Consider the following 24,788-nt stretch of genomic DNA (forward strand, 5'->3'; position numbering starts at 1 on the left):
TTTTTCTAAAAAGTCTTTTAAAAATATGGGCTAGCCGGGCATGGTGGCTCGTGCCTGTAATCCCAGCACTTTGGGAGGCTGAGCCAGGCATATCACCTGAGGTCAGGAGTTCGAGACCAGCCTGGCTAACATGGTGAAACCCTGTCTCTACTAAAAATACAAAAATTAGCTGGGTGTGGTGATAGATGCCTGTAATTCCAGCTACTTGGGAGGCTGAGGCAGGAGAATTGCTTGAACCTGGGAGGCAGAGGTTGCAGTGAGCCGAGATCGTGCCATTGCACTCCAGCTTGGGCAACAAGAGTGAAACTCTGTCTATAAATAAATAAAATAAAATAAAATAAAATAAAAATATGGGCTAAATGCATTGGCTTACACCTATAATCCTATTGTTTCGGGAGACTGAGAAGGATCACTTGAGGCCAGGAGTTCAAGACTAAACTGGGCCATGAAGTGAGACCTTCTCTCTCTTAAAAAAAAAAAAAAAATTAGCTAGATGTGGCGGCATGTGCCTGTAGTCCCTGCTTTTCTGGAGGCTTAAAGCAGGAGGGTGCCTTGAGCCCAGGAGGTCGAGGCTGCAGTGAGCTGTAATCGCGCCACTACACTCCAGCCTGGGTGACAGAGTGAGTCCCTGTCTCAATATAAATAAATGAAAATACGACTTTGTCCCACTCTCTAGGGTTGGCATGAAATACAGTATTTTTAGGTCCTCCCCTCCCTAGAGTTGTTGAAAAGCCATGGGTGCTCTAAGAGAGATCTTCGAGTCGAGCCACTGCTTTGGTGGTCTTTCCTTGGAAGGCTGATGGGTGAGGCTCTGGATGTGAGTATCCGTTAGACGCCCATCTGAGTTCATGTCTCCAGTGCCAGGGCAGAGGGTGGGTCTCCATCACTGAGACCTCGCTGCTCCGCCCTCCACTCCCCTCCAGCCAATCCAATTCTGTCAAGTCAAAAGCCTGGGAAAGGTTTTCTGGGGCAGAGGAAGTTCAGGCTCCAGAACATATAATCCTCCTTCTTTTCTCTCTCTTCTTCTCTACCTTCTTCCCCCTTCCTTTCTTTCCATGGCCCATTTATCGAGGGCTAGTGTAGAGCAGACACCATCCTAAGTGTGGGCTGGGGAGGTGATGGTGATGACTTGAATGGCACCGTGTCTGTCTCCATGGAGTTTACATTCCACTGGGGCCCTGGGGGCCAGAGGGGCAAACAGACCAAAAAACAGGCACACAGATAAATCGGCAACAACAGAAACTCCCAAAACCTCAACCTGGAATAATTATCGTGAAGGAAACAAGCCAGCAACTAGGTGCAGAATCACTGAGGGGGTGCCCCACAAGTGGGTGGTCAAGGAATCCCTCTCTGGGAGGCAGCATTCTTTTGGGACAGGTCTATGGTAGAGAAAATGACTCAGTTAATCCCACCCCCCCGCCTTTTTTTGAAGTGGAGTCTTGCTCTGTTGCCCAGGCTGGAGTGCAGTGGCGTGATCTTTGCTCTCTGCAACCTCCACCTCCTGGGTTCGAGTGATTCTCCTGCCTCAGCCTCCTGAGTAGCTAGGATTACAGGTGTGCACCACCATACCTGGCTACTTTTTTGTATGTTTAGTACAGATGGGGTTTCGCCATGTTAGCCTGGCTGGTCTCCAACTCCTGACCTCAAGCAATCAGCCCACCTCGGCTTCCCAGAGTGCTGGGATTACAGGCTTGAGCCACCGCACCTGGCCTAATTTCCCCATTTGGTGGTTCAGTTGCGTTACCTCATTAATCATTAATAAAATCCCCTGCCTCCTGCTGCCTTGCAGCATGGGCCAGTTTGGGCTTGAGACAGTTTCCATCCAGGTTCTCCAAGAAAGGCAAGAGCGTTGTCTTCCCAGAGTCATGCAGAGTGCACTTCTCATCAGTGACAAGGGGCCCCATGAAGGTCCCTGCTGGCCTTGGCCGGGGATGGTCTTGGAACACCTTTCCCTCATATCCCCTGTCATATAAGGTGAGATGGACAGTGTTCATAGCACCCATGCTCTCAGCCCAGCTTGCCAGAACCTTGAAACTGATCCAGTGTACTCAAAAGCAGGACATTATTGGCACACTTTGGTCCTTTAGTTATCAGCTGTGATCCATCATTTGGGACCCACATAGCCCCATTCTGCCTTGTGATACCCAGTGAGTGAGGGGCTGGGGCCAGGGCTGGAGGAAATGGCCAGAAGCAAAGAGTTTGGAGCCTTGAGTAAAAGGAAGATGGCCAGTGGAGTTTCTGAAGCTGCTTTGGGACTTGGAGGGGTTTTTCCCTGTAAGAGTAGAGAGGGAGTTGCTTACATGAAAGAGCTGTGATTAGAACAGGAGTGATGTAGGCTAGACGGCCAGAAGGACTTTCCTTTTGGAAAGGGTGGAAAAGCCCCAGGAAGCAGGCCTGGTGGGAAGCTGGTGAATTGCAGGCCTGCAGTTGCTCAGCAGGAGGTTTGGAGCTCAGCTCCCGGCAGGGCCGGGCAAAGCTTGGGGAGACTGTGTCAACAGGGAAGATGAGCTTTGTGTTTACCTTTTAGGCTAAAAGGACTTAATGTCAGGGTGGGAAGGGTCATTAACACATCAATGAGATAGAGTCCAGAGTCTGTCAGGAGGAAACTGTGGTCCCTAAGCCAAGCCGGAAAGGCTTTGATTATACCCACCAAGAGGGGCATTTTCCCTCTGGAAGGGAAGAGCCAACCCAGAGTTCTTCAGGGACTGATAGAGGAGAAAAAGATGAATTCAGACAACAGGGAAATAAACTAGAGTTTAGTAGGAATTGGGTAAAAGGGTCCTCAACCTATGACTTTTCTAGTTAGCCAGGTGTGTCAGCTAGCAACCAACCCCTGGCAGGATCCACAGTGAACCGGGTGGTCTGCTGGAGGTTGAATGGAAGGTGAAGTCAGTGTCCCTGCCTCATCTGGTCCTGGCCGCACACTGGCCTGGTACCCCCATCCCTGCACACGTAAGGTACTGGCTACTAGTCCTAGCCCAGACACACCCCGAAGTGCCTCAGTCTGTTGTTATTTTTTTGGACCGAGTCTCGCTCTGTCTCCCATGCTGCCGTGCAGTGATACGATCTTGGCACACTACAGTCTCTGCCTCCTGAGTTCAAGCAATTCTCCTGCCTCAGCCTCCCAAGTAGCTGGGATTACAGGTGCCCGCCGCCACACCTGGCTAATTTTTGTATTTTTAATAGAGATGGGGTTTCATCATGTTGGCCAGGCTGGTCTTGAACTCCTGACCTCAACGGATCCGCCCTGCCTTGGCCTCCCAACGTGCTGGGATTACAGGCATGAGCCACTGCGCCAGGCCTAGTCTTTCTAAAAACTCTTGCAGACAGCAAATAGACACAAGTTAGGAGGGAAAAATGGAGAGCCCAAGAGAGGTTCTGCAGATGGGATCGGAAAGCCTCGGGTGCTCGTTCATTTTTGTCAAGCTGGGTTGTCTGGTTTCCAGGGAGCGGCAGAGGACACAGACTCCAACAGCAACAGCAAACAAGGCCACTGACAGATGACTTTCAGGGTGCGTTTGCATGTATTCACATTTGTCTTTTTATTTCATTTACAAAATTAATACTTAGTCCTTTACATACAAAATTAATACATGGTCCTTTTTTTTTTTGAGATAGAGTTTCGTTCTGTCACCCAGGCTGGCAGTGGTGCAATCTCGGCTCACCTCAACCTCTGCCTCTGGGTTCAAGTGATTCTCCTGCCTCAGCCTCCTGAGTAGTTGGGACTACAGGCGCATGCCATCACGCCCGGCTTATTTTTATATATTTTAGTAGAGACAGGGTTTCACCATGTTGGTCAGGATGGTCTCGATCTCTTGACCTCATGATCTGCCCACCTTGGCCTCCCAAAGTGCTGGGATTACAGGCGTGAGCCACTGCGCCTGGCCTAGATCATGTTTTTGAGATGCATCCATGGTGTTGCATGTGTCCATATTTCGTTCCTTTTTATTGTTGAGTGGTCTTCCACCACTTGGAATCTCACTCTGTCACTCAGGCTGGAATGCAGTGGCCAGTCTCGGCTCACTGCAACCTCTGGCTCCCAGGTTCAAGCGATTCTCCTGCCTCAGCCTCCCGAGTAGCTGGGGTTACAGGCATGCGCCACCACACCCGGCCAACTTTGGCTATTTTGAATAAAACTGCTGTGAACATGTTCATGCCAGTCTTTGTGCAGAGCACGCATGCTCACCAAATCCTTGCAGCAGCTAATAGGATGGCAATATTGTTCTTCCCGTTTTACAGATAAAGACACTGAGGCTCAGAGGGGGTTAGTTCCTATTCCAAGGCCACAGAGATAATCAAAGCTGGGGGTGGGATTCTAACCCAGGTTTGTCTGACTGCAGCATCTGCATTTTTATTCCCTCACTGTAGTGTTTTTGCATCACAGCTGTTTGGGGCCATTAAGCATAGGGACAAATGGACGTTTCCCCTCAATGGCCTGTCAGTTTCTTTTTTTTTTTTTTCTGAGACAGAGTCTCACTCTGTTGCCAGGCGCCAGGCTGGAGTGCAGTGGCACAATCTTGGCTCACTGCAGCCTCCGCCTCCTGGGTTAGCAATTCTCCTGCCTCAGCCTCCCGAGAAGCTGGGACTACAGGCGCGCGCCACCACGCCCAGCTAATTTTTGTGTTTTTAGTAGAGACGGGAGTTTCACCATGTTGGCCAGGATGGTCTCGATCTCTTGACCTTGTGATCTGCCCGCCTTGGCCTCCCAAAGTGCTGGGATTACAGGCTTGAGCCACCGTGCCTGGCCTGGCCTGTCAATTTCTTTTTTTTTTTTGCATACTTTTTATTTATTTATTTATTTTTTATTTTTTATTTTATTTTATTTTTTTTATTGCATTTTAGGTTTTGGGGTACATGTGAAAAACATGCAAGGTTGTTGCATAGGTGCATACGTGGCAGTGTGATTTGCTGCCTCCCTCCCCTTCACCTATATCTGGCATTTCTCCCCATGCTATCCCTCCCCAACTCCCCACCCCCCCGCTATCCCCCCTCCCCCCAACAGACCCCCGTGTATAGTGCTCCCCTCCCTGTGTCCATGTGTTCTCCTTGTTCAACACCCGCCTATGAGTGAGAACATGTGGTGTTTGATTTTGTGTTCTTGTGTCAGTTTGCTGAGAATGATGGTTTCCAGGTTCATCCATGTCCCTACAAAGGATGTCAACTCCTCGTTTTTAATGGCTGCATAATATTCCATGGTGTATATGTGCCACATTTTTCCTGTCCAGTCTATCATCGATGGGCATTTGGGCTGGTTCCAGGTCTTTGCTATTGTAAACTGTGCTGCAATGAACATTCGTGTGCATGTGTCCTTATAATAGAACGATTTATAATCCTTTGGATAGATGCCCAGTAATGGGATTGCTGGGTCAAATGGAATTTCTATTTCTAGGTCCTTGAGGAATCGCCACACTGTTTTCCACAGTGGTTGAACTAATTTACACTCCCACCAACAGTGTAAAAGTGTTCCTATTTCTCCACATCCTCTCCAGCATCTGTTGTCTCCAGATTTTTTAATGATCGCCATTCTAACTGGCGTGAGATGGTATCTCAATGTAGTTTTGATTTGCATTTCTCTAATGACCAGTGATGATGAGCATTTTTTCATATGTTTGTTGGCCTCATGTATGTCTTCTTTTGTAAAGTATCTGTTCATATCCTTCGCCCATTTTTGAATGGGCTTGTTTGTTTTTTTCTTGTAAATATTTTTTAGTTCATTGTAACTTCTGGATATCAGCCCTTTGTCAGACGGGTAGGCTGCAAAGATTTTTTCCCATTGTGTTGGTTGCCGATTCACTCTATTGACTGTTTCTTTTGCCGTGCAAAAGCTGTGGAGTTTGATTAGGTCCCATTTGTCTATTTTGGCTTTTGTTGCCAATGCTTTTGGTGTTTTGGTCATAAAGTCCTTGCCTACGCCTATGTCCTGAATGGTTTTGCCTAGGTTTCCTTCTAGTGTTTTTATGGTGTTACGTCTTATGTTTAAGTCTTTAATCCATCTGGAGTCAATTTTAGTGTAAGGTGTCAGGAAGGGGTCCAGTTTCTGCTTTCTGCATATGGCTAGCCAGTTTTCCCAAAACCACTTATTGAACAGGGAATCCTTTCCCCATTGCTTGTTTTTTTCAGGTTTGTCAAAGATCAGGTGGTTGTAGATATGTTGTGTCGCCTCCGATGCCTCTGTTCTGTTCCATTGGTCTATATCTCTGTTTTGGTACCAGTACCATGCTGTTTTGATTACTGTAGCCTTGTAGTAGAGTTTGATGTCCGGTAGTGTGATGCCTCCCGCTTTGTTCTTTTTGCTTAGAATTGACTTGGCTATGCAGGCTCTCTTTTGGTTCCATATGAAGTTTAAGGTGGTTTTTTCCAGTTCTGTGAGGAAGGTCATTGGTAGCTTGATGGGGATAGCGTTGAATCTGTAAATTACTTTGGGCAGTATGGCCATTTTCACGATATTAATTCTTCCTAACCATGAACATGGAATGTTTCTCCATCTGTTTGTGTCCTCTCTTATTTCGTTGAGCAGTGATTTGTAGTTCTCCTTGAAGAGGTCCTTTACGTTCCTTGTTAGTTGTATTCCTAGGTATTTTATTCTCTTTGTAGCAATTGTGAATGGCAGTTCGTTCTTGATTTGGCTCTCTTTAAGTCTGTTATTGGTGTATAGGAATGCTTGTGATTTTTGCACATTGATTTTGTATCCTGAGACTTTGCTGAAGTTGCTTATCAGTTTCAGGAGATTTAAAAATATGGAACGCTTCACGAATTTGCGTGTCATCCTTGCGCAGGGGCCATGCTAATCTTCTCTGTATCGTTCCAATTTTAGTATATGTGCTGCCGAAGCGAGCACTGGCCTGTCAATTTCTAACTGCATTTTAGCTTACTACACTAGTTGCTATTGATAATCAAGGATCTGAGTCACCATGAAAAGATTCCACCAAACCTGTCTTTAAAGGACAGCAACATGGAAGGTGTGTGAGAGAAATTGCTAGCTAGGGTCATGACAGTATCAGCAGGCTAACAAGGAAGCACACCAACAGTTTTGCTTCCCAAAGCTCTAGTGGTCTGGAAATCTCACATAGTTGTAATTCACCATCTCCCAGAGAAGCCAGGCACAGAAGGCGTTACTGGCTATATAAAATAGTATATAAATAATCCGCGTATAAGAAACCACTCTGTTCTCTGTAGAGCCACACAGAATAGGGTTTTGGAGAGTCTGCTGGTTCTCGCTTTGAAAGATGTTGCTAAGCAATGTTACTAATATGGAAAGACAGCTTCCCTCCTGGCTTTTCCGCTCAGCCCCAGAAACCCTCGAGTTGGAAGTGGTTTCAGGAATAACAGCAGCTGGGGAGGTTTGGTAATCGGTGAGGTGGGGCCGGGGACCTTGGGTTGGAGAGGGATTGTGCTGCTGGCCACCCAGCCCTTGGCCTCATCAGCCCCTGATTCTCTGGACTGACTCCTGGGCAGCCTCTATGCAAAATAACACCTCTTCATGTTCATCAGAATTTCACACACAGAAGGATCCTTCTGAATGTTTTCACTGTGGAAAAAATTATTATAGTCATGCTGCTTAGCGAAAATTCAAAAATCCATAAATGAACTTCAGAAAAGAAAGTCTTTTAAATAACTTCAGTAACCCAAGGGCTATATGAAGAACTTCTTTCTTCCTCCCTCTACCCACTCTCCCTAATCCCTGAACAGGAAGTCAGCAGGGTTCTGATTGACATTGAGCACTGCAGGCTCCCCCTTCATGGCTCTGGGTACTGGAGTGCTGAGTGCCCACGGCTGAGTGGGATCTGTGGGTTTCCTCAGCGTGGTTTCCTTTCTTCGGAGCTCGGAAATGCCACACAAGTCACGGAGACTGTTTCCAAAACCTGAGCCAGTTTAGATCCTCTGCTTAATATGACGTCTGTGGCCCCAGGAAAGTTGGCTGAGCTGAGGTTTCCCAGGCTTGTCTTTGAGGCCTCCCAGCCATGCCTGGGGATGCTGTGACCTGCGTTATTACAGAAGGACCCTATTGTGGTGGGATGGAGCCCTTGGGGCTGGTTGTGGGCTCTGGGAGGGGATTTTAGAAGCGGGGAAGAGAGGCAGTATGTTGGCAAAGATCCTTCCTGTGTTTCTCTCTTCTCTTTCTTTCTTTTTGAATTGGTTATTTATTTATGAGACAAAGTCTTGCTCTGTTGCCCAGGCTGGAGTGCAGTGGCATGATCTCGGCTCACTGCAAACCCAGCCTCCTGGGCTCAAGCAGTTCTCCTGCCTCAGCCTCCCGAGTAGCTGGGATTACAGGCACCCACCACCAAGCCCAGCTAACTTTTGTATTTTTATAGAGATGGGGTTTCACGTTGGCCAGGCTGGTCTTGAACTCCTGACCTCATGTGATCCACTCACCTTGGCTTCCCAAAATGTTGAGATTACAGGCGTGAGCCATCGCACCCAGCCCATCTCTCTCTTTTCAAAATAGAAACTGCAAATGATTTCAATCTTTCCCTTCCCCCACCGTCTTCCTGCCTCCATCCTCCTCCCCCTCTGTCTTCTTCTTAAGGGGGCATCCCAGAGATGCAACTGTGCTGTGGCCCAGCAGGGGGCACTAATGTACCTGCCAAGAGTGGAGGTTTCCTAGCAGCACAGGTGTGAGTTCAGCTGTGTGCGAGGGGGCTTTTGAGTGATATGCCCGCGCAGGTGTGTGTATTTGTATACCCTCAAGGGCAGAAGAGAGCGGGGGTGCTGGCCTGTCCTTTCCAGCGCTCTGTTTATAACCCTTTCGTTGCTCCAAAGGTTGTGCTGTCCATGGAATGAATGGCTGGGACCCTGCCCGTAAAGGGGAGGGGCAAGGCGTCTGAAGACACCTGGTTTTCATCAAAGGCCCCAGCCTCCTTGCTCCATAGCCCCTCTTGCCCCCACCCACCCCCAACCACAGCCCAGAAAGGTGGCAGTCATTCTGCTGAGCAGTGGGGCGCTGGGAGCTGGAGGCTGGGCAGGGCGAGGAGGTGGAGTCTGCTGCAGGCTGGCTCTCTAACCAGGGGCACCGGCATTGGGGCTGATTCCTGCTTTCTTATGGATGTGTCTCCTGGAGCTGGTTCCCAGGCACAGAAGGCCCTTTTCTTCAGGGCCAGGCATGCGTGTCTGTCTGCCTCAACCCACTGACCCCTTAGGAACAGGCTGTGCAGCTGTCTGCTCTGTGTTCATGATTAACTTCCCCGTCTTCTGCCCCAGGCCTGATTCCCACCCAGGCCCCCTCAGTCTTTCGAGTTCCCCGGGACTGGGAGAGACCTGGGTTGGCAGCCGCCTGGCACTTTGTTCTCTGGGACGACTGTGGACTCTGGAGGCTGGAACAGGCCACAGAGATCCTGTGAGCTGGGACCTGGAGGGAGACCCCTTCACTGACTGCGGTCTTCACTTCCCGTGGTCTGTATGTGTTCAGCTTTCTCAGCCCACCCCAAAGTGCCTCATGAATGTGGCCTTAGAGCACGGTAATGTGAAAATTCTTCCCTGTCCGTTCTCTTTTGAACTGGGATTTTTTCAAGGACAGTGCCTTGGTTTGGTGTAGGCGTGTCACTAACACCTAACACCGCCTGCTTTTTTAAGGAAGGTGCTTCAAGCTTAGAGCTTTTGTCAGGCAACAGTATTGAGGTAAAATTTAATAAATTTGTATTTGTTTTCATGGTAGGAATGGCAAATGAGAACGGATTTTCATTCAGGGTTGCAATGACATTTTCTTGTAAAATTAAGTAAAGGCGGGCTCGGTGGCTCACATCTGTAAACCCAGCACTTCAGGAGGCCGAGGCGGGCGGATCACCTGAGGTCAGGGATTTGAGACCAGCCCGGCCAACATGGAGAAACCCCGTCTCTACTAAAAATACAAAAATTAGCCAGGTATGGTGGCGAATACCTGTAATCCCAGCTACTCGGGAGGCTGAAGCAGGAGAATCACTTGAACCCAGGAGGTGGAGGTTGCAGTGAGCTGAGACCACACCATTGCACTCCAGCCTGGGTGACAAAGCAAAACAATTTCTCAAAAGAAAAAATAAATAAGCGAAAAAGTGAGTTGATGTAATTAAAACAAAATAATGAACAGTAGACAGTGTGACGTTAAGACAAAGAACCGTGGAGGTGGTGGTGAATGACCCAGCTGTGGAGACCTTTGGCTGGGCTCACTGCACACACTGGCTGGAAATGCTCTTGTTTTGTGGTTTGCTGTGTGTTAACCCTGCTAGTTTCAGGCAGGGATGGTCTTCCGTTTTTCTCTCTTGCCCTGGTCGCTTGCATAAAGCTGGACATACTGTACGTGTTTCATACATGCTGGTGGAACGGGTAAGCCTAGCATTGATGGTTGTTCCATTGTCTTTTATTGATGGGTTTTCTCGTGCTTTGGGGTTCCCTCTGTGGGGTGTAGGGCGTGGGTGTGAGGGCTGTCGGGGCTGGAGTGGGAGTTAAGGAGGGAACTGCTATCTATGCCCTGGAGGTGGCAATCTTGTAGGGCAGGGGCAGAAGGATGGAATCTCGCCGCCAGGAACATTCTCCCTCTTAGAGACTCAGGAGTCGCGGTCTGAGAGGTTATGGTTTTTGGGGACAGCCTTGTGTTTGCAGCCACATTGGGGTTGTGGAGGGACTGAGAGGTCTGGGAACTCCAGAATAAGAGAAAGAATAATGGAACTTGCTGGGTGGATTTGGTGCCTTCATCTTCCCAATTCCCTGTTGTTGTTGTTTGAAGAGATGGGGTCTCACTATGTTGTCCAGGCTGGTCTAGAACTTCTGGTCCCAACTCAAGTGATCCACCTGCCTCGGCCTTCCCAAGTGCTGGGATTACAGGTGTGAGCCCTCCGGTTACCCACGTGACCTTAACTAGCACTTGACTTGAATTAGTTCCCACACTCTCACCTGCTGGGAAGGAGGGTCCGGCCTTCTGCTGAGATGCAGCCTTCTGTGTGTGGATAAAATACACACCATGCTAGGACAGACCTAAGGCCAGCGCCCTCATCACTGTCTCTGCCATCTAGCGGAAGCAGTTCATCAGCTACCCTGTGGGTACTTGGGTGCTGTGTGCTACAGCGAGGCGGGAGAGGGGGAGGAGAAGCTCTGGGCTGTGCTGCTGCTCTTCCCTCTTCTCCACCAAGGACACTCTTTATTCTTTTTCCAGACCAATTTTTTTTTTTTTTTTTTAAGATGGAGCCTCACTCTATCACCCAGGCTGGAGTGCAGTGGTGTGATCTTGGCTTACTGCAGCCTCTGCCCCGCTCTCCCGGGTTCAAGCGATTCTCCTGCCTCAGCCTCCCAAGTAGCAGGCGCCCCTGGTGACAGGCGCTCGTCACCATGCCCAGCTAATTTTTGTATTTTTAGTAAAGACGGGGTTTCACCATCTTGGCCAGGCTGGTCTTGAACTCCTGACCTCGTGATCCACCTGCCTCGGCCTCCCAAAGTGCTGGGACCCGGCTTCCAGACCGATTCTTAAGTCACTACTGGGATAGTACTTGCAGTTCACCTAACCGGCAATCCCAGGAGTGGGCCCCGGGTTATTCCAATCTTTAGCTATAGAAAGATGTCCATGGCTATCTGTATTTCTGATCCCCCACAACCCCGGCAGGGAGAGGGTGGTAGGGGGGCAAGGCCAGTGGTAATGGCCTCTTCATGAATAGACCAGGTGGATTTTAGTACCACCCTAGGGCTCCCTTCCCTCCCTCGCAACTCCAGTGCCAGCAGGAAGCAGGGCTGACGCCTCCGGGCCTCGAATTTGTTTGCAGCCCCTCTCCCCTCTCCACCCAGCATGGTCCCCTCCCAGCTTGGATTTTCTGTGTTTGCTTGAACACCAGACTGTAAAAAATACAAGGCAAATTGCCTTGGGGGACCCCTTTGGCCCCTACAGGGCTGTTTCCAAAGATGGACTAATTGGCTTGTTTAAATTCCCTCCAGCCCCCTGTCCGCTGCCTCTTTCCCCAGGGGTCAAAGCGGTGATTGATGCTACGGGGGCTGGTGGGGGCTGGAAGTCTGGACAGCACGTGGAAGTGGATGAGGGGCTTGTGAACGAGGTCCCGCGCCGAGGGTAGGGACCAGGTCCTAGCCCTTTCCCCGGGACCTGGCGCGACCCTCCGTCCTTCCTTCTCTAAGGAGATGAGGCTGGTGCGGTGTGCAGGGGCGGAAGGGCGCACGCGGTGAGTGCGTAGAGGCCAGGGCGCGGGGCGGGGCGGGAGGATAGAATGGGGGCAGCCCGGCCCGCCTGGAGGAAGTGGGGTCGCCGTGAAGTTGGTCCTTGACCCTGTGTGGAGTCAGACTCCCAGGGCCGGGAGAGCCGGTGTCCGCGGGGAGCCGACGCCAGCCCGCCCCTGAGCCCCTGCGCCCCTGCCCTGCCATCCTTGCGCGGACCACGGTGGGAGGCGGGGGGCAGAATTCCGCCTCCTCCACACCCGCCCCGACCCCGGGACCCAGGCCCGAGAGCTGCCAGCCGCGGTGGGGTGGGGGCGCCGGGCTCAGGTGCCCTCTGTTCAGCGCGGGAAGGCCGGGAGGTGAGCGCGCGCGGGCAGCGTGTTTGGACCGAGGACGCGCGTTTCCGCCGGTGCCTGTTTTCTCTCCCTGTTTTAAAGACAGTGACAGCATCGGAGAAGTATCCCGGGGCCGGGCCGGGGAGGGCGGCCGCCGCCTCTGCCTGGGGAGGGAGCCCGGGACCGGGGTAGGAGCTGGCGAGGGAAGGCGGGCCCGGGTCCCGGGCCCGGGAGGGCGCCTAAGGGTCGCGCAGGAGGCGCCGAGTTCCCAGGAGCGTGTCCCCTCCGCCCGCGCCCCGAGCCCTCCACCATCCGGGCGGCCGAGGCCGGGGCGCGGAAGGCGGGGCCGGGGCGGGTCCCGGCGCGGGCGGCGCGTCTGAGCGGGAGCCGGGAGCTGCCCGCCCGGGCCGCGCCCCGAGCGAGCCTTGGAAATGCCCGCGCCGGGGGAGCAGACAGCGGCTGCCCCGCGGGCCCCGAGGAGACGCTGAAGGTCGCCGGGAGGGAGCGAGCGCGCGGTCACCTGACCCCCGAGGCGCACCTAGGCGGGGCGGGGCCCATGCGCGACAGAGGCCGGGGGCCGGGGCGCGGGGGCCGGGCGCGGAGCGGGGGCGGCGGCGGGAACAGCAGCGGGGACAGCAGCCGGGACGCGGGCGGGCGAGGGCGCGGCCGGGCACCGCTGGCGGCCTCGCCATGTCCCAGCCCGCGGGGAGGAGGCACTGCCGAAAGGCGGGGATCCGCGCGGCCGTGGTGCTCATCGGACTCCTGCACAAATCCCGAAGGCAGAGTAAAGAGAAAAGGTAAGCCCCGACCCTCCGCGTCCTTCGCTCGCCTACTCGACTCCGGTTTCCTTCGGGGTGGACTTTTCCGATGGGGGTTCGGCTCCGTGCTGGCTGGAAAAAAGCCTCCCCTCCCGGTACGGTCTCGGGGAGAGAGTTCGGAGCTTTGCCCAGAGACCGGCTGGTGCGGGGGAGCCTGGGCAGGACCTTGGCGGAATCGGGGGCAGCGGCGGCTGGGAGAGCCCTCAGGGTTGATCCCTGACCGAGAGACCCCGAGTCCGTCGCCCCCAGACCCTGTGCTTGCAGAGCGCAGCCCCTTTTCCGAAGCCTGCGGCCGCGGATAACCTCCATCCAGCTCGGCGGCTCCTTGCGCCGGGGTTGCCATTTGCTTCTCTGCAACTTGGCTGAGCTCACGAGGTGCCTGCCTGGCCGCGATCCGCCTGCTCTGCGCGCGGTGCCGGCAGGCGAGGAGCAAGTTTGGAGGTCGTCCACTCCCTCTGCCCCCCGCGCCTCACTGTCCCGGGGTGACTTCGGGTTTTCCACCTTTGCCCCTTCGCCTTCCTTGAGTTTGTGCTTCTGTTTGCTCTTGGGTGTTGAAAATAGTTTTCTTTAGCTATTTCAGAGACGTTTTGGACGACTTGCGTGGTGAGAGGTGTGGGGCTTGGGTGGGCAAAGGGGGTTCTGGGGAAGCGTTCTGGGCTGCAGCCCCCAGCTGCAGGTCTGACATCCACCAGACCCCACGGAGCTACCCAGGCAGGTCGTTGGCACAAAGCCTCCCTGTTCTGCTAGGGTGCATGGCAGAGCCTCCAGCAATGGGGGAGGGGAGGATTCACGCTGACTGCCCACAGAGATGTTGCCGGGGTTTGGGGTAACGTCCAGTGACCCTGCTGGATCCTTATTTCCAGTGGAGTTTTGGAGTGGTTAATACTGTACCCCTGTAAGACACGGGCAGTGGGGCCAGAGACACCTCGGAGTGACCAACAGCCTCTGGACTTGCCACAGGCTGAACGCACCTGGGGAGGCAGTAGGCAGTGAATGGGGGACTTTGAGAAGCCGGCACGGATTGCCTTTGTGGCAGGTTGTCCTCCATTCTCTCGTCCCCCTTCCTATAATATAGAGTAACAGGACGTTTCCCACAGCATAGAATGCATTTCCAGTGAAATGACATAAGGTGGCTGAGCATGGAATAACATTGAGTCACCTCGTGAGAAAGTTCTTCCCTTTTCCGTTCTCTGCGAAGCCTTGTGAGTTCTTTAGGGGAAAGCTTCAGGTTAGTGCTAGTCGGCCTTTGACACCTTTAAAAACACTTGCTAATCTTCCTTTTGTAACAAAGAGAGAACTGACCTCTGGCTCTGACCCTCTAAGTGGAGCAGGGTGCCTGGCTAGAACTTAGATTGTTTTATTTATTTTTAGGATTCTCTCCTGGTTAATGGCCAGGGGTACTGATTTTTTTCCCATTTGTGGTAGTGATATAAAGCAGCACTTTAAATTAAACATGTGACTCTATTTAATTAATTAATTTTTTTTTTGAGGTGGAGTTTCGCTCTGTCGCCCAGGCTGGAGTGCAGTGGCGGGATCTCGGCTCACTGCAACCTCCGCCTCCCGGGTTCAAGTGATTCTCCTGCCTCAGCCTCTGTAGTAGCTGGGGTTGCAGGCTCCCGCCACCATGTCCAGCTAATTTTTTTGTATTTTAGTAGAGACAAGGTTTTCACCATGTAGCCCAGGGTGATCTTGAACTCCTGAGCTCAGGTGATCCACCCGCCTTGGCCTCCCAAAGTACTGGGATTACAGGTGTGAGCCACCGCGCCTGGCCAAAATGAATCTGTTTAATAGAAATAGTAGTAATAATAGTACAAGTGTTATGAAATATAGTGGAAATCCTGCAAGTGGTCTAGGTATGGCTGATGCCAGGGCCATGTGTGTCTAGCAGAAAGAGCTGCTGTGGGAACTCTGGAGGGCAGTGTTCCAGGGCTGGACCCCATTTTGCCCTGGACTTTGATTCCCTTCTGTTTTCTGCCCTCCAGCATTTTATCTGTAGAGTGGTGGTGAACAAGTCAACTCTCTAAAGCCAGAAGGATGTATGGGATGGCTGGTCTGAGATAACTGGGCCTTCTTTGAGGGCTGAAAGGGAACATGTGCTTGGTAGAAAGGCAGATGCATGGGCCCAGCTCCTGATTCTGAGTATAGAAAGGTGGTGGTCGGTGGGTGGAGAGGAAAAGCCCCCTGCACCGAGAGCTAGATGTCCTCTCCCTGGCTCATCTGTTGACTGTGGTGTGATGATAGATTTCATCTCTGTGAGCCTCAGTTTCTGCCACAAAAGGCTTGTGGGGTGCAAGTCAGATCATGTGAGTGGAGATGCGACTGAAAGGTACGATGTGCTGCAGCGGGGTGAAGGGGGTTTGATCAGCACTGCTCCCACTCCTCTCCCTGACCCTCTGCCCTGGTGAGCAAGGTCAGGTGTCTGGTGGTGATGGCCCCACCAATAGCAGTCAAGACCAGCCATGTTCGGCCAAGGAGGCAACCAGGGGGCATGGGCCTGGGCAGAATGAGTCTGTGTGAGGGGACGCAGTGAGGCACAGGGGAGGACCTGGATGGGGAGCAGGAGGGATTGGCCGGGGCCAGGGTGCCCCAGGCCCGTGGAGTCTTTTCTTTCTTCCTGAATGCACTGCGCTCATGCCTGCAATACAAGCAGACATTACTGGCCTTCCCAGCCCCTTGGCTTCATCCCATTCTTCTGTGACTCCAACCATCCTGACAGCTTTGGCCATGGACTTAACCTACCTGAGGAGAAAGAGTGATTGGTTTCCTCATGGTGCTAAGTGACCTCTGCTTCCGTGGCTGTATCTGGAGTTTCTTTGTCTTCAAGTGTCTGAAATCAGTGCAGTGAACACTATTGACCCCGGCTCTGTGGGTGCTGGTGGCCACAGGAGGCCTGGAGCAGGCTGCAGCTGCCAGCCTCTCTTCAGCATTCCCCAAACTCCATGCTGGGTGTTAAATCTGATGAGTTCTTCCTTCCTCCCCCTGTCATCACAGGGTTGGGTCAGGCTCAGGCCCCTTCTCATCCTTCCGGAAGGCTTGATCCATCCATCGATCTTCCCAGCACCTTTAATTGACAGGCGTGTGCAGATAACACTCTTGGCTCTTAGCTTGAAGGGTTGAAATGGTGGTGTGTGGCTTGCAGTGACCGCCCAGCGGTCTTTGCCATCCTCCTGCTCTCTCCAGGCCGCTTGGAAATATTGCATATTAGGGGACAGGGAGGTCTGCCAGGCAGGGTGGTAATGAGACAGGTGTCCCATACAGTCCCAGAACTAGGAGACTCCCAGGCGGTCTTGGTAGTTCCCAAGAATGGTGCTCCAAGCTCCAACTTCAATTTCCCTTTCGAGAAATGGGCGTGGCACTCATCAGTTAGAACGCGGCCGTGCTCTCTGGGAGTTGTAGGGCAGCCTGGAGGTTATGCCTCTTTCTGAGCATCTTCCAGGGTTTCTGGCACATAGGATCTTGTAAAAGCGGCGTATCTGAGAGGGGATTGAGTTTAAGCATAGCTGCCAGGAGACACCTGGATGAAGCCTTCCTCAAAATTGGCAGTTTGGAAACCGTTTTGATTTTCAGAGCCTGCTTCTTATAGATGTGGGTAGTGGGGAGCTTGGCTCTCTGAGAGGGAAAACAGGCTCTTTTGCTGGGAAGGACAGAGGCAGAGGAACACAATCAAAATCTGTATGCTCTTGGCTGGGCATGATGGCTCACACCTGTAAGCTCAGCACTTTGGGAAGCCAAGGCGGGTGGATCACCTAAGGTCAGGGGTTCGAAACCAGCCTGGCCAACATGGTGAAACCTCGTCTCTACTAAAAATACAAAAAGTAGCTGGGCGGGGTGGCAAGCGCTTGTAATCCCAGCTACTCAGGAGTCTGAGACAGGAGAATTGCTTGAACCCGGGAGGTGGAGGTTGCAGTGAGCCGAGATTGTGCCACTGCACTCCAGCCTGGATGACAGAGCAAGACTGTGTCTCAAAGAAAAAAAAAAAGTACATTCTGAAAAATGTGGATAAAGTCAGTGTGGCCTTGGGCATGACTTTCTGAACTGGAGAGAGGTCATTTAGCATAATGAAAACAAGTCCACTTCTTACAGTGGCAGTGGTGGTTATTTTGGGACAACTCCCATCATGGAGTTTATGAAGAGGAAAATATGGATTCACTCATCATTTCGCAAATTCTGGCAGGCTCTCAGGTGAGAGTCTCAAATCTAATGAATGTGATCCCTTTGTTGTGGAGTATCATATCTGGTGGGTTATTTCTGGGTAGAAAAAGCCTATTGCAATTCTTTTTTAAAAAAATCTTGCTGTGGAAATTCTCAAGCATACACAAAAGTAGAGAGAATAGGGTAACATAATACCTAGTTTCAGTCATTATCAACTTATGGTCAGTCTTCTTTCGTTTATTTACCAATACACTCCTCCACAAAATTACTTTGAAGTAGATCTCAGACATTAGATTTTTCATTCTTAAATATTTCAGTTTGCATCTTAAAGACAAGAATTCTTGGCCAGGCACAGTGGCTCACACCTGTAATCTTAGCACTTTGGGAGGGTGAGGTGGGAGGATCACCACTGGAGTCCAGGAGTTTGAGACCAGCCTGGGCAATATAGTGAGACTCATCTCTACAAAAAAATGAAAAAAAAAAAACACAAAAAAACAAAAAGCAATCGAGCATGGTGGCATGTGCCTTTGGTCCCAGCTACTTGGAAAGCTGAGGCATGAGAGTTGCTTGAACCTGGGAGGCAGAGGCTGCAGTGAGCTGAGATTGAGCTACTGTACTCCAGCCTGGGCAACAGAGCGAGACCTGTCTCAACAATAAAACAACAGAAAGTTAAGAATTTATTTAAAAAAAAAAAAAAACAACACTACCATTATTATACTCCTCTAAATTAACAATGATTTCTTAATACCATATTCAGTCAGTGTTTGAATCTCCCCAGTTGTCTCATAAAAGTTTTCAAAAGCTTTTTTGAGTCAGAATTCAAACAGTACTAGGTGATGGGTGATGTGTCTCTTAATCTGCATTTTCCTCCAACTCTTTTTTTTTTTTTGAGACAGGGTCTTGCTCTGTCACCCAGGCATGATCTTGGCTCACAGCATCCTCTGCCTCCTGGGTTATGTTCAAACGATTCTTGGGCCTTAACCTCCTAAGTAGCTGGAATTACAGGTGCTTGTCACTATGCCTGGCTAATTTTTGTATTTTTAGTAGAGATGGGGTTTTACCATGTTGGCCAGACTGGTCTCTAACTCCTGGCCTCAAGTGATCTGCCCACCTTGGCCTCCCAAAGTGCTGGAATTGCAGGAGGCATCAGCTCACCCTACTTGGCCCTTCCAATTCTTTTACAAAATTTTTAATTTAATTTAAATTTTTTTGGAGATGTGGTCTTACTCTGTCATCCAGGGTGGAGTGCAGTGGTGTGATCTCAGCTCACTGCAACCTCTGCCTCCTGGGCTCAAGCGATCCTCCCACCTCAGCCTCCTGAGTAGCAGGGATTACAATTGCCCGTCACCATACCCAGCTAATTTTTGTATTTTTTGTAGAGATGGGGTTTCGTCATATTGCCCAGGCTGGTCTTGAACTCCTGCACTCAAGTGATCTGCCCACTTTGGCCTTCCAGTGTGCTGGGATTATAGGTATGAGCTGCTGTGCCTGGCTCACCAACTATTTTTTTTTTTTCTTCCTGTAATTCATTTACTGAAGAAACTGGACTGTTTGTCTCATGGAGTTTCCCACAGTCAGGATTTTGTGGATGGCGTCTCCTGGTGTTATTTAGCATGTTCTGCTGTCCCTGTGTTACCTGCAAGTTAATATTTAGTTCTAGAGGCACCATCAGATTTGGTGTTTTTTTTTTGTTGTTGTTGTTTGTTCTAGTTTTTTGGCAAGATTGTGCCATTAGTAGTTGTGTAGTTGTCTGTTTCTGTGACGTTAGCCATTGTTGATTGACTTGTTTCTAGGGTTTGAACCTGGTGTCAGGAGGATACTTGTGTCCTGCCCATGAGCTGGCTGGACACGAGGTCTGAGCCTGTGGGTTGTCCAGGGTTCTGGCCTTGGAGTCCCAGAGTCCCAGAGTCCCAGAGTCCCAGAGTCCCAGAGCTGGAAGGGACATGAGATGGGAGCCGATCCACTCCCTGGCCCCGGAACAGATGGCTGCTTGTTCTCTCCTTAGGTGGCAGCTGGGTCCTGGCCTTTCTGGAAGGGCCTGTCTCCTGTCCTCTCCTGTCTGATGTTTGAATGACACCCGGGGGGCTGCTGTAGCTTTAAAGAACAAACATCTCCCTTTAGCCAGCTTCCTGCTACTAACTTTACCAAGGGGCTGAGGCCTTAGATGGTTTGAGTTGAGGGACAGAATGTGAGGCACAGATGGGCTTAATTCTTCCTGAGCCACTATTTTAATCTCCTGCTTCTAGTTTCCCGTATCCTTTCTCCTTGTGGTGGCCAGAGTGGAGTTTAAAACATTCACATAAAGCCAGGTCTCTCTCCTGCGGAAAGCTCTCTGTAGACTTCCCATTATACTTACTTACCTGTGTGTTTTCTTTTTTGAGACAGTGTCACACTCTGTCACCCACTCTGGAGTGCAATGGCATGATCTCGGCTCACTGCAGCCTCCACCTCCTGGGTTCAAACGATTCTCCTGCCTCAGCCTCCCGAGTAGCAGGGATTACAGGTGGGAATCACTGCACCTAAGTAATGTCTTTTTGTATTTTCAGTAGAGACGGGGTTTCACCATGTTGGCCAGGCTGGTCTCGAACTCCTGACCTCCAGTGATTCACCCACCTCAGTTTCCCAAAATGCTGGAATTACAGGCGTGAGCCACTGCTCCTGGCCCACTGTCTTTTATGCTTTAATGAATTCCAAACTCCGGAGTCCGGTCCACATCCCCGCCTGCTTCTCTGGCCTTGCCTCCCCGTGATCATTGTGCTTCTGCTGTGGGGCCTCCTTCCCACACCTGGAACATGGCAGGTTGGGTCCTGCCTCAGGCCCTTTGCACCTGCTCTTTACAGTGAGTTCATTGCTTGTCGTTTCCTCCTCGCCAGACTCTTAACTCAAATGGTATCTCTTCCAAAAGGCCTCCCCTGACGATTCCACCTAAGCGGCTCACTCCAGCCATTATTGCTTTACCCTGCTGCATTTCCTCCGCAGCACTTCTCATTTACTGATAGTATCTAGTTTATGCAATAAACAGTTGATTAGCTGTTCCCTCCCCTAGAGCGGGAACCGTTTGAGAGCAGGGACTTTGCCTTCTTTATCTCTGGGTCTCCATTGCCCAGAATAGGAGATGCTCAGTCAATATTTGCTGAGTGAATGGATGGAAGCCCAAGAGGCTTCCTGGCTCCCCCGAGTAGAACGTGCCCACTTCCTGTTTCCCTGGGGTCTTTTTCTTTTTTTTTCTGAGACGGAGTCTTGCTCTGTCACCCAGGCTGGAGTGCAGTGGCATGATCTTGGCTCACTGCAACCTCCACCTACTGGGTTCAAGTGATTCTCCTGCCTCAGCCTCCCAAGTAGCTGGGATTACAGGCACCCGCCACCATGCCCAGCTAATTTTTGTATTTTTAGTAGGGATGGGGTTTCACCATGTTGGTCAGGCTGGTCTTGAACTCCTGACCTCAGGTGATCCTCCTACCTTGGCCTCCCAAAGTGCTGGGATTACAGGTGTGAGCCACCATGCCTGGCTAAGTTTTGTATTTTTAGTAGAGATGGGGTTTCTCCACGTTGGCCAGGGAGGTCTCAAACTCCTGACCTCAGGTGATCTTCCTGCCTCGGCCTCCCAAAGTGCTGGGATTACAGGTGTGAGCCACTGCGCCCGGCTCCCTGGGACCCTTTTAATAATCAGTGCCCTCCAAAGGGCGCCCTTTTCTTGTCTGAGATTGGGGACTCTCTCCCTTCCCTCTCCTTCCTTCCCTTCTGGAAGGGATTTTGTAGAGAATTGCAGACGATCACTTGCTCATGTGTATTTCTGTTGTTATGCCTCACCTCTGCATGGTTTTGGGACCTGTAGACGTGAGGGACCAGGCTCAGCCATGACCAACTATCCTGAAGCTGGGGCCGGGAGCCAGGGCTGTTGTTGACTCTGGGTTCCTAGGTCTTGGGAGCTGCTGCCTGATTGGCAGAGGCAGCCTCCCTTTACTTAATGCCGAAGAGGGGCCAGTGGGCGTCTGAATTAGTGAACAGTCGCCATTAGCCAATATACATATTTTTCTAAATGTGGTTTTATCTCTTCGGAGCCTGTGTGGTGCACAGATGGCTGCTTACCAGGATGTTGCCAAATAGAGGGCTTGTCAGGCCTGCTCGGTTAAATCAATGAGAAGCTCTTCTGTTCAGACGGGGGCTGCCGAAGGGCCCGGGAAGCATCTCAGTCATTTTAAGCAGATGAAGCACCGCACGCCCCCTGACTCCCTGCCCCGCCAGCAAACTCAGTTTCTTTGCCTACAGAATCCATAAAAAGTAAATGAGGTAGGCAAGATGATTTCAGGTGTGGACAAGAGCTTTTTATTTTAATAGCTACTTTAAAAAATGAATTCTGGCAAGTGATACTGGTGTTCCATGTATGATCGTTATATAACATTAAAAAACCCAAATTTGGGCTGGGCATGGTGGCTCACGTCTGTCATCCCAGCGCTTTGGGAGGCCGAGGAGGGTGGATCACCTGAGGTCAGGAGTTCGAGACCAGCTCGGCCAACATGGTGAAACCCTGTCTCTACTAAAAATATAAAAATTAGCCAGGCATGGTGGTGGACGCCTGTAATCCCAGCTACTCAGGAGGCTGAGGCAGGAAAATTACTTGAACCCAGGAGGTGGAGGTTGCAGTGAGCTGAGATCATTCCACTGCACTTCAGTCTGGGCATTAAAGCTAGACTCTGTCTCAAAAATACAAAAAATAGAAAAACGCCAAATTGGTTTAAATAAAAAAGTGCGAGTCAATTTAAAGAAAAGTGTTAAGAGAAGTCACAGTCAGGTGGAACGGGGATTTGGGAAAAATGAGGAAGATGAAAATGCCTGAGGTTTAGGGAGTGCCATTGGAAGGAGGGACCCATTTCCCACATGTTAAAACGGGCCCAGCAGCACCAGCATCCTAGGGTTGGTGAAGCTCGGAGGGTTGTCACAAGCCAACACATTTCGAGGCTTGCAGTTTTCTGGCCCCCGTGCTAAGGGCACGCGTGCTTATTTGTCTGTGTGTCTAATTCCACCAGTTATCATCTCTGCTTTTCAGCCAAGGAACAGAAGCTCAGAGGTCAAAGACTATGCTAGGGGCGTAACGAAAAGTGGAGGAGTCGCGATTTTACCCTGGGTCTGTTGGTGTCTAGAGACTGCTCTTAACTGTCATATTATTTAGGAGCCAAGATAAGCATTTGTGAAATGCCTGGCTTGTAAGAAGTGCTTAGTGCATGCTGCTGCTGCTGTGATTAGTACATTAAAGTGTAACATATGTACTGTGAGTTTCCAGGTCTTAAGGGTACAGCCTTGTGAGTTTTCGCTTAGTTATCTTCCTGTATAGACACTACTCAGATTCAGATATAGAGGTTTCCAGCACCCCAGCAGGGTCTCTTAAGCGTCTCCATAGTCCAGTGGCTCACACCTGTAATCCTGGCACTTTGGAAGGCCGAGGCGGATGGATCACTTGAGGTTAGGAGTCCAAGACCAGCCTGACCCACATGGTGAAACCCTGTCTCTACTAAAAATACAAAAATTCGCTGGGCATGGTGGCGGGCGCCTGTAATCCCAGCTACTCAGGAGGCTGAGGCAGGAGAGTTGCTTGAACCCAGGAGGTGGAGGTTGCAGTGAGCTGAGACTGCGCCATTGCACTCCAGCCTCGGCAACACAGCGAGACTACATCTCAAAAAAAAAAAAAGACAAATTAAAGTGAAGTCAGGCCCATCACTTTAGGGATTCCACTGAGAGTGTCTGGGTGGGGCCCGGGGTAGCCTTTACACCCATGGCAGAAGGAAGAACATGGCTGGTATTTTGTAAGCTGAGATTTCTGAGTGTGGGGCTCCTGCTTGAACCCTGAAGAGGGTCTCAAAGAATCTAAGCTCATTTCTTGAGGTGAATACACTGGCTTTCACCTTCCCTTCTCCTTCCAGACAGACTTAGTGAGAGCCTGGAGCCGACACTGTGTTTATTCAGTGTCCTTGGAGCAAGGGTGGGTTGAAAAATTGTCACTTGCTTTTAAGCTTATCAGTTATGAACACTCTGGTTCATGAAGGCTGGAGCTCCAGCCAAGTCCTTCCCAGAGTCCTCCATGGGTGGATGGCCTCGCTCAGAGCTGGGGACGCCTCTGAAGACATGTTGGCCCCATGCATATCCTGAGACAGCTGACCTGGCCTTGTGGTTAGTCCATTCCAAAGGCAGGAGGGGTCAGACCTGTGGATTAGAGCCGTCCCCTCCCTTCGTCTTTCCCCCTCCTCTGCCTTTTTCTCTTTCTTTACTGTAAAGATCTTTATCAGCCACACTGAATGCTGTGTGGTAGGATCAGGGCACCATGATGACCCCTGTTGTCAGAAGGGCTTACTCTGCTGGGTAAAGTACCTTGTAACAACCCTACTAGGGAGGTATTACTCTTGCCCCTGCTTTATGGATGGGGCTGAGTTAGAGTCTGGTAAGAGTGGAGGCAGGGCTGGGCACAGTGGCTCACTCTTGTAATCCCAGCACCTTGGGAGGCCGAGGCAGGTGGATCACCTCTGGTTGGGAGTTTGAGACCAGCCTGGCCAACATGGTGAAACCTCATCTCTACTAAACATACAAAAATTTTCTGGGCCTGGTGGTGCACGCCTGTAATCCCAGCTGAGATTACAGGCGTGTGCCACCACGCCCAGCTAATTTTTTTATTAATTGTCTCAGAGGCTGAGACAGGAGAATCACTTGAACCTGGGAGGTGGAATTTACAGTGAGCCGAGGGTGTGCCATTGCACTCCAGCCTGGGCAACAAGAGTGAAATTATGTCAAAAAAAAAAAAAAAAAAAGAGTGGAGGCAGGAGCCCCTGGTTCTTCACCATCATGTCCTGTGTGTAGCATGATGCCGTCCTGACTCCAGAGGGTGCAGACAGCAGCACCCCTGCCACCTAGGAGCTTGCGGTCTGAGGCAGAGGTTGGGAACTGGCCCCCGCGGTCTCCTGTCATTAGGAAGCCTGTCGTCTGGACCAGACACCGTCCTAGGTGCTGGGGACGCAGCAGTGGGAGCACAGAAGCAGAGCCCTGCCTGGCTGGAGCGTCCAGGCCTGATGGGCTTTGTTCAGCCCACATACTTTGTTTTTTTCCTTTGGAGCTGATATTTTAAAATTGGAAGATTCCACATTGTGAATCTGTTTTCCAGTCTTGAGAAATCAGAAGCTCTGGGAACACTGGCTGGGCTGGCCTGGCCTTCCCTCGTTTCATCTCAACTTCTAGCTGCCTGTTCAGTACAGGGCTGGCAGCCTCCTGCCCACTGCAGCCCACCTGCACCTGGCTACATCTGTGCTACCCGCTCCTCCCTTGAAGGATGGGATGTATAGTGTGGGAAGCAGGAGACCTGGGCTTGGGAGCT

The 24,788-nt window shown here is 51.1% G+C and overlaps 1 protein-coding gene and 1 non-coding gene across 15 annotated transcripts in view; one reads left to right on the top strand and one right to left on the bottom strand.

Annotated features, from left to right (window-relative positions):
• Positions 1–24,788, top strand: part of RAP1GAP2 (RAP1 GTPase activating protein 2) — a 257,076-nt gene that overhangs the window by 60,802 nt on the left and 171,486 nt on the right. The window contains exon 1 of one of the 14 annotated variants that reach the window (XM_064378122.1): positions 13,152–13,258. The exons of the other annotated variants lie outside the window; for them this stretch is intronic. Within the exon in view, the coding sequence (XP_064234192.1) occupies positions 13,152–13,258 (107 nt within the window). Of the gene's footprint in view, positions 1–13,151; positions 13,259–24,788 lie in introns of those variants that run through there. 14 annotated transcript variants of the gene reach the window in all.
• On the bottom strand, positions 6,732–6,838 carry LOC135275816 (U6 spliceosomal RNA). Its single transcript, XR_010343387.1, has one exon. It is a non-coding gene; the product is annotated as a U6 spliceosomal RNA (small nuclear RNA).

Source organism: Aotus nancymaae, unplaced genomic scaffold (assembly GCF_030222135.1).
Source record: "Aotus nancymaae isolate 86718 unplaced genomic scaffold, 86718_ANA_hifiasm-v0.15.2.pri h1tg000018l, whole genome shotgun sequence".
NCBI classification, from domain to species: domain Eukaryota; kingdom Metazoa; phylum Chordata; class Mammalia; order Primates; family Aotidae; genus Aotus; species Aotus nancymaae.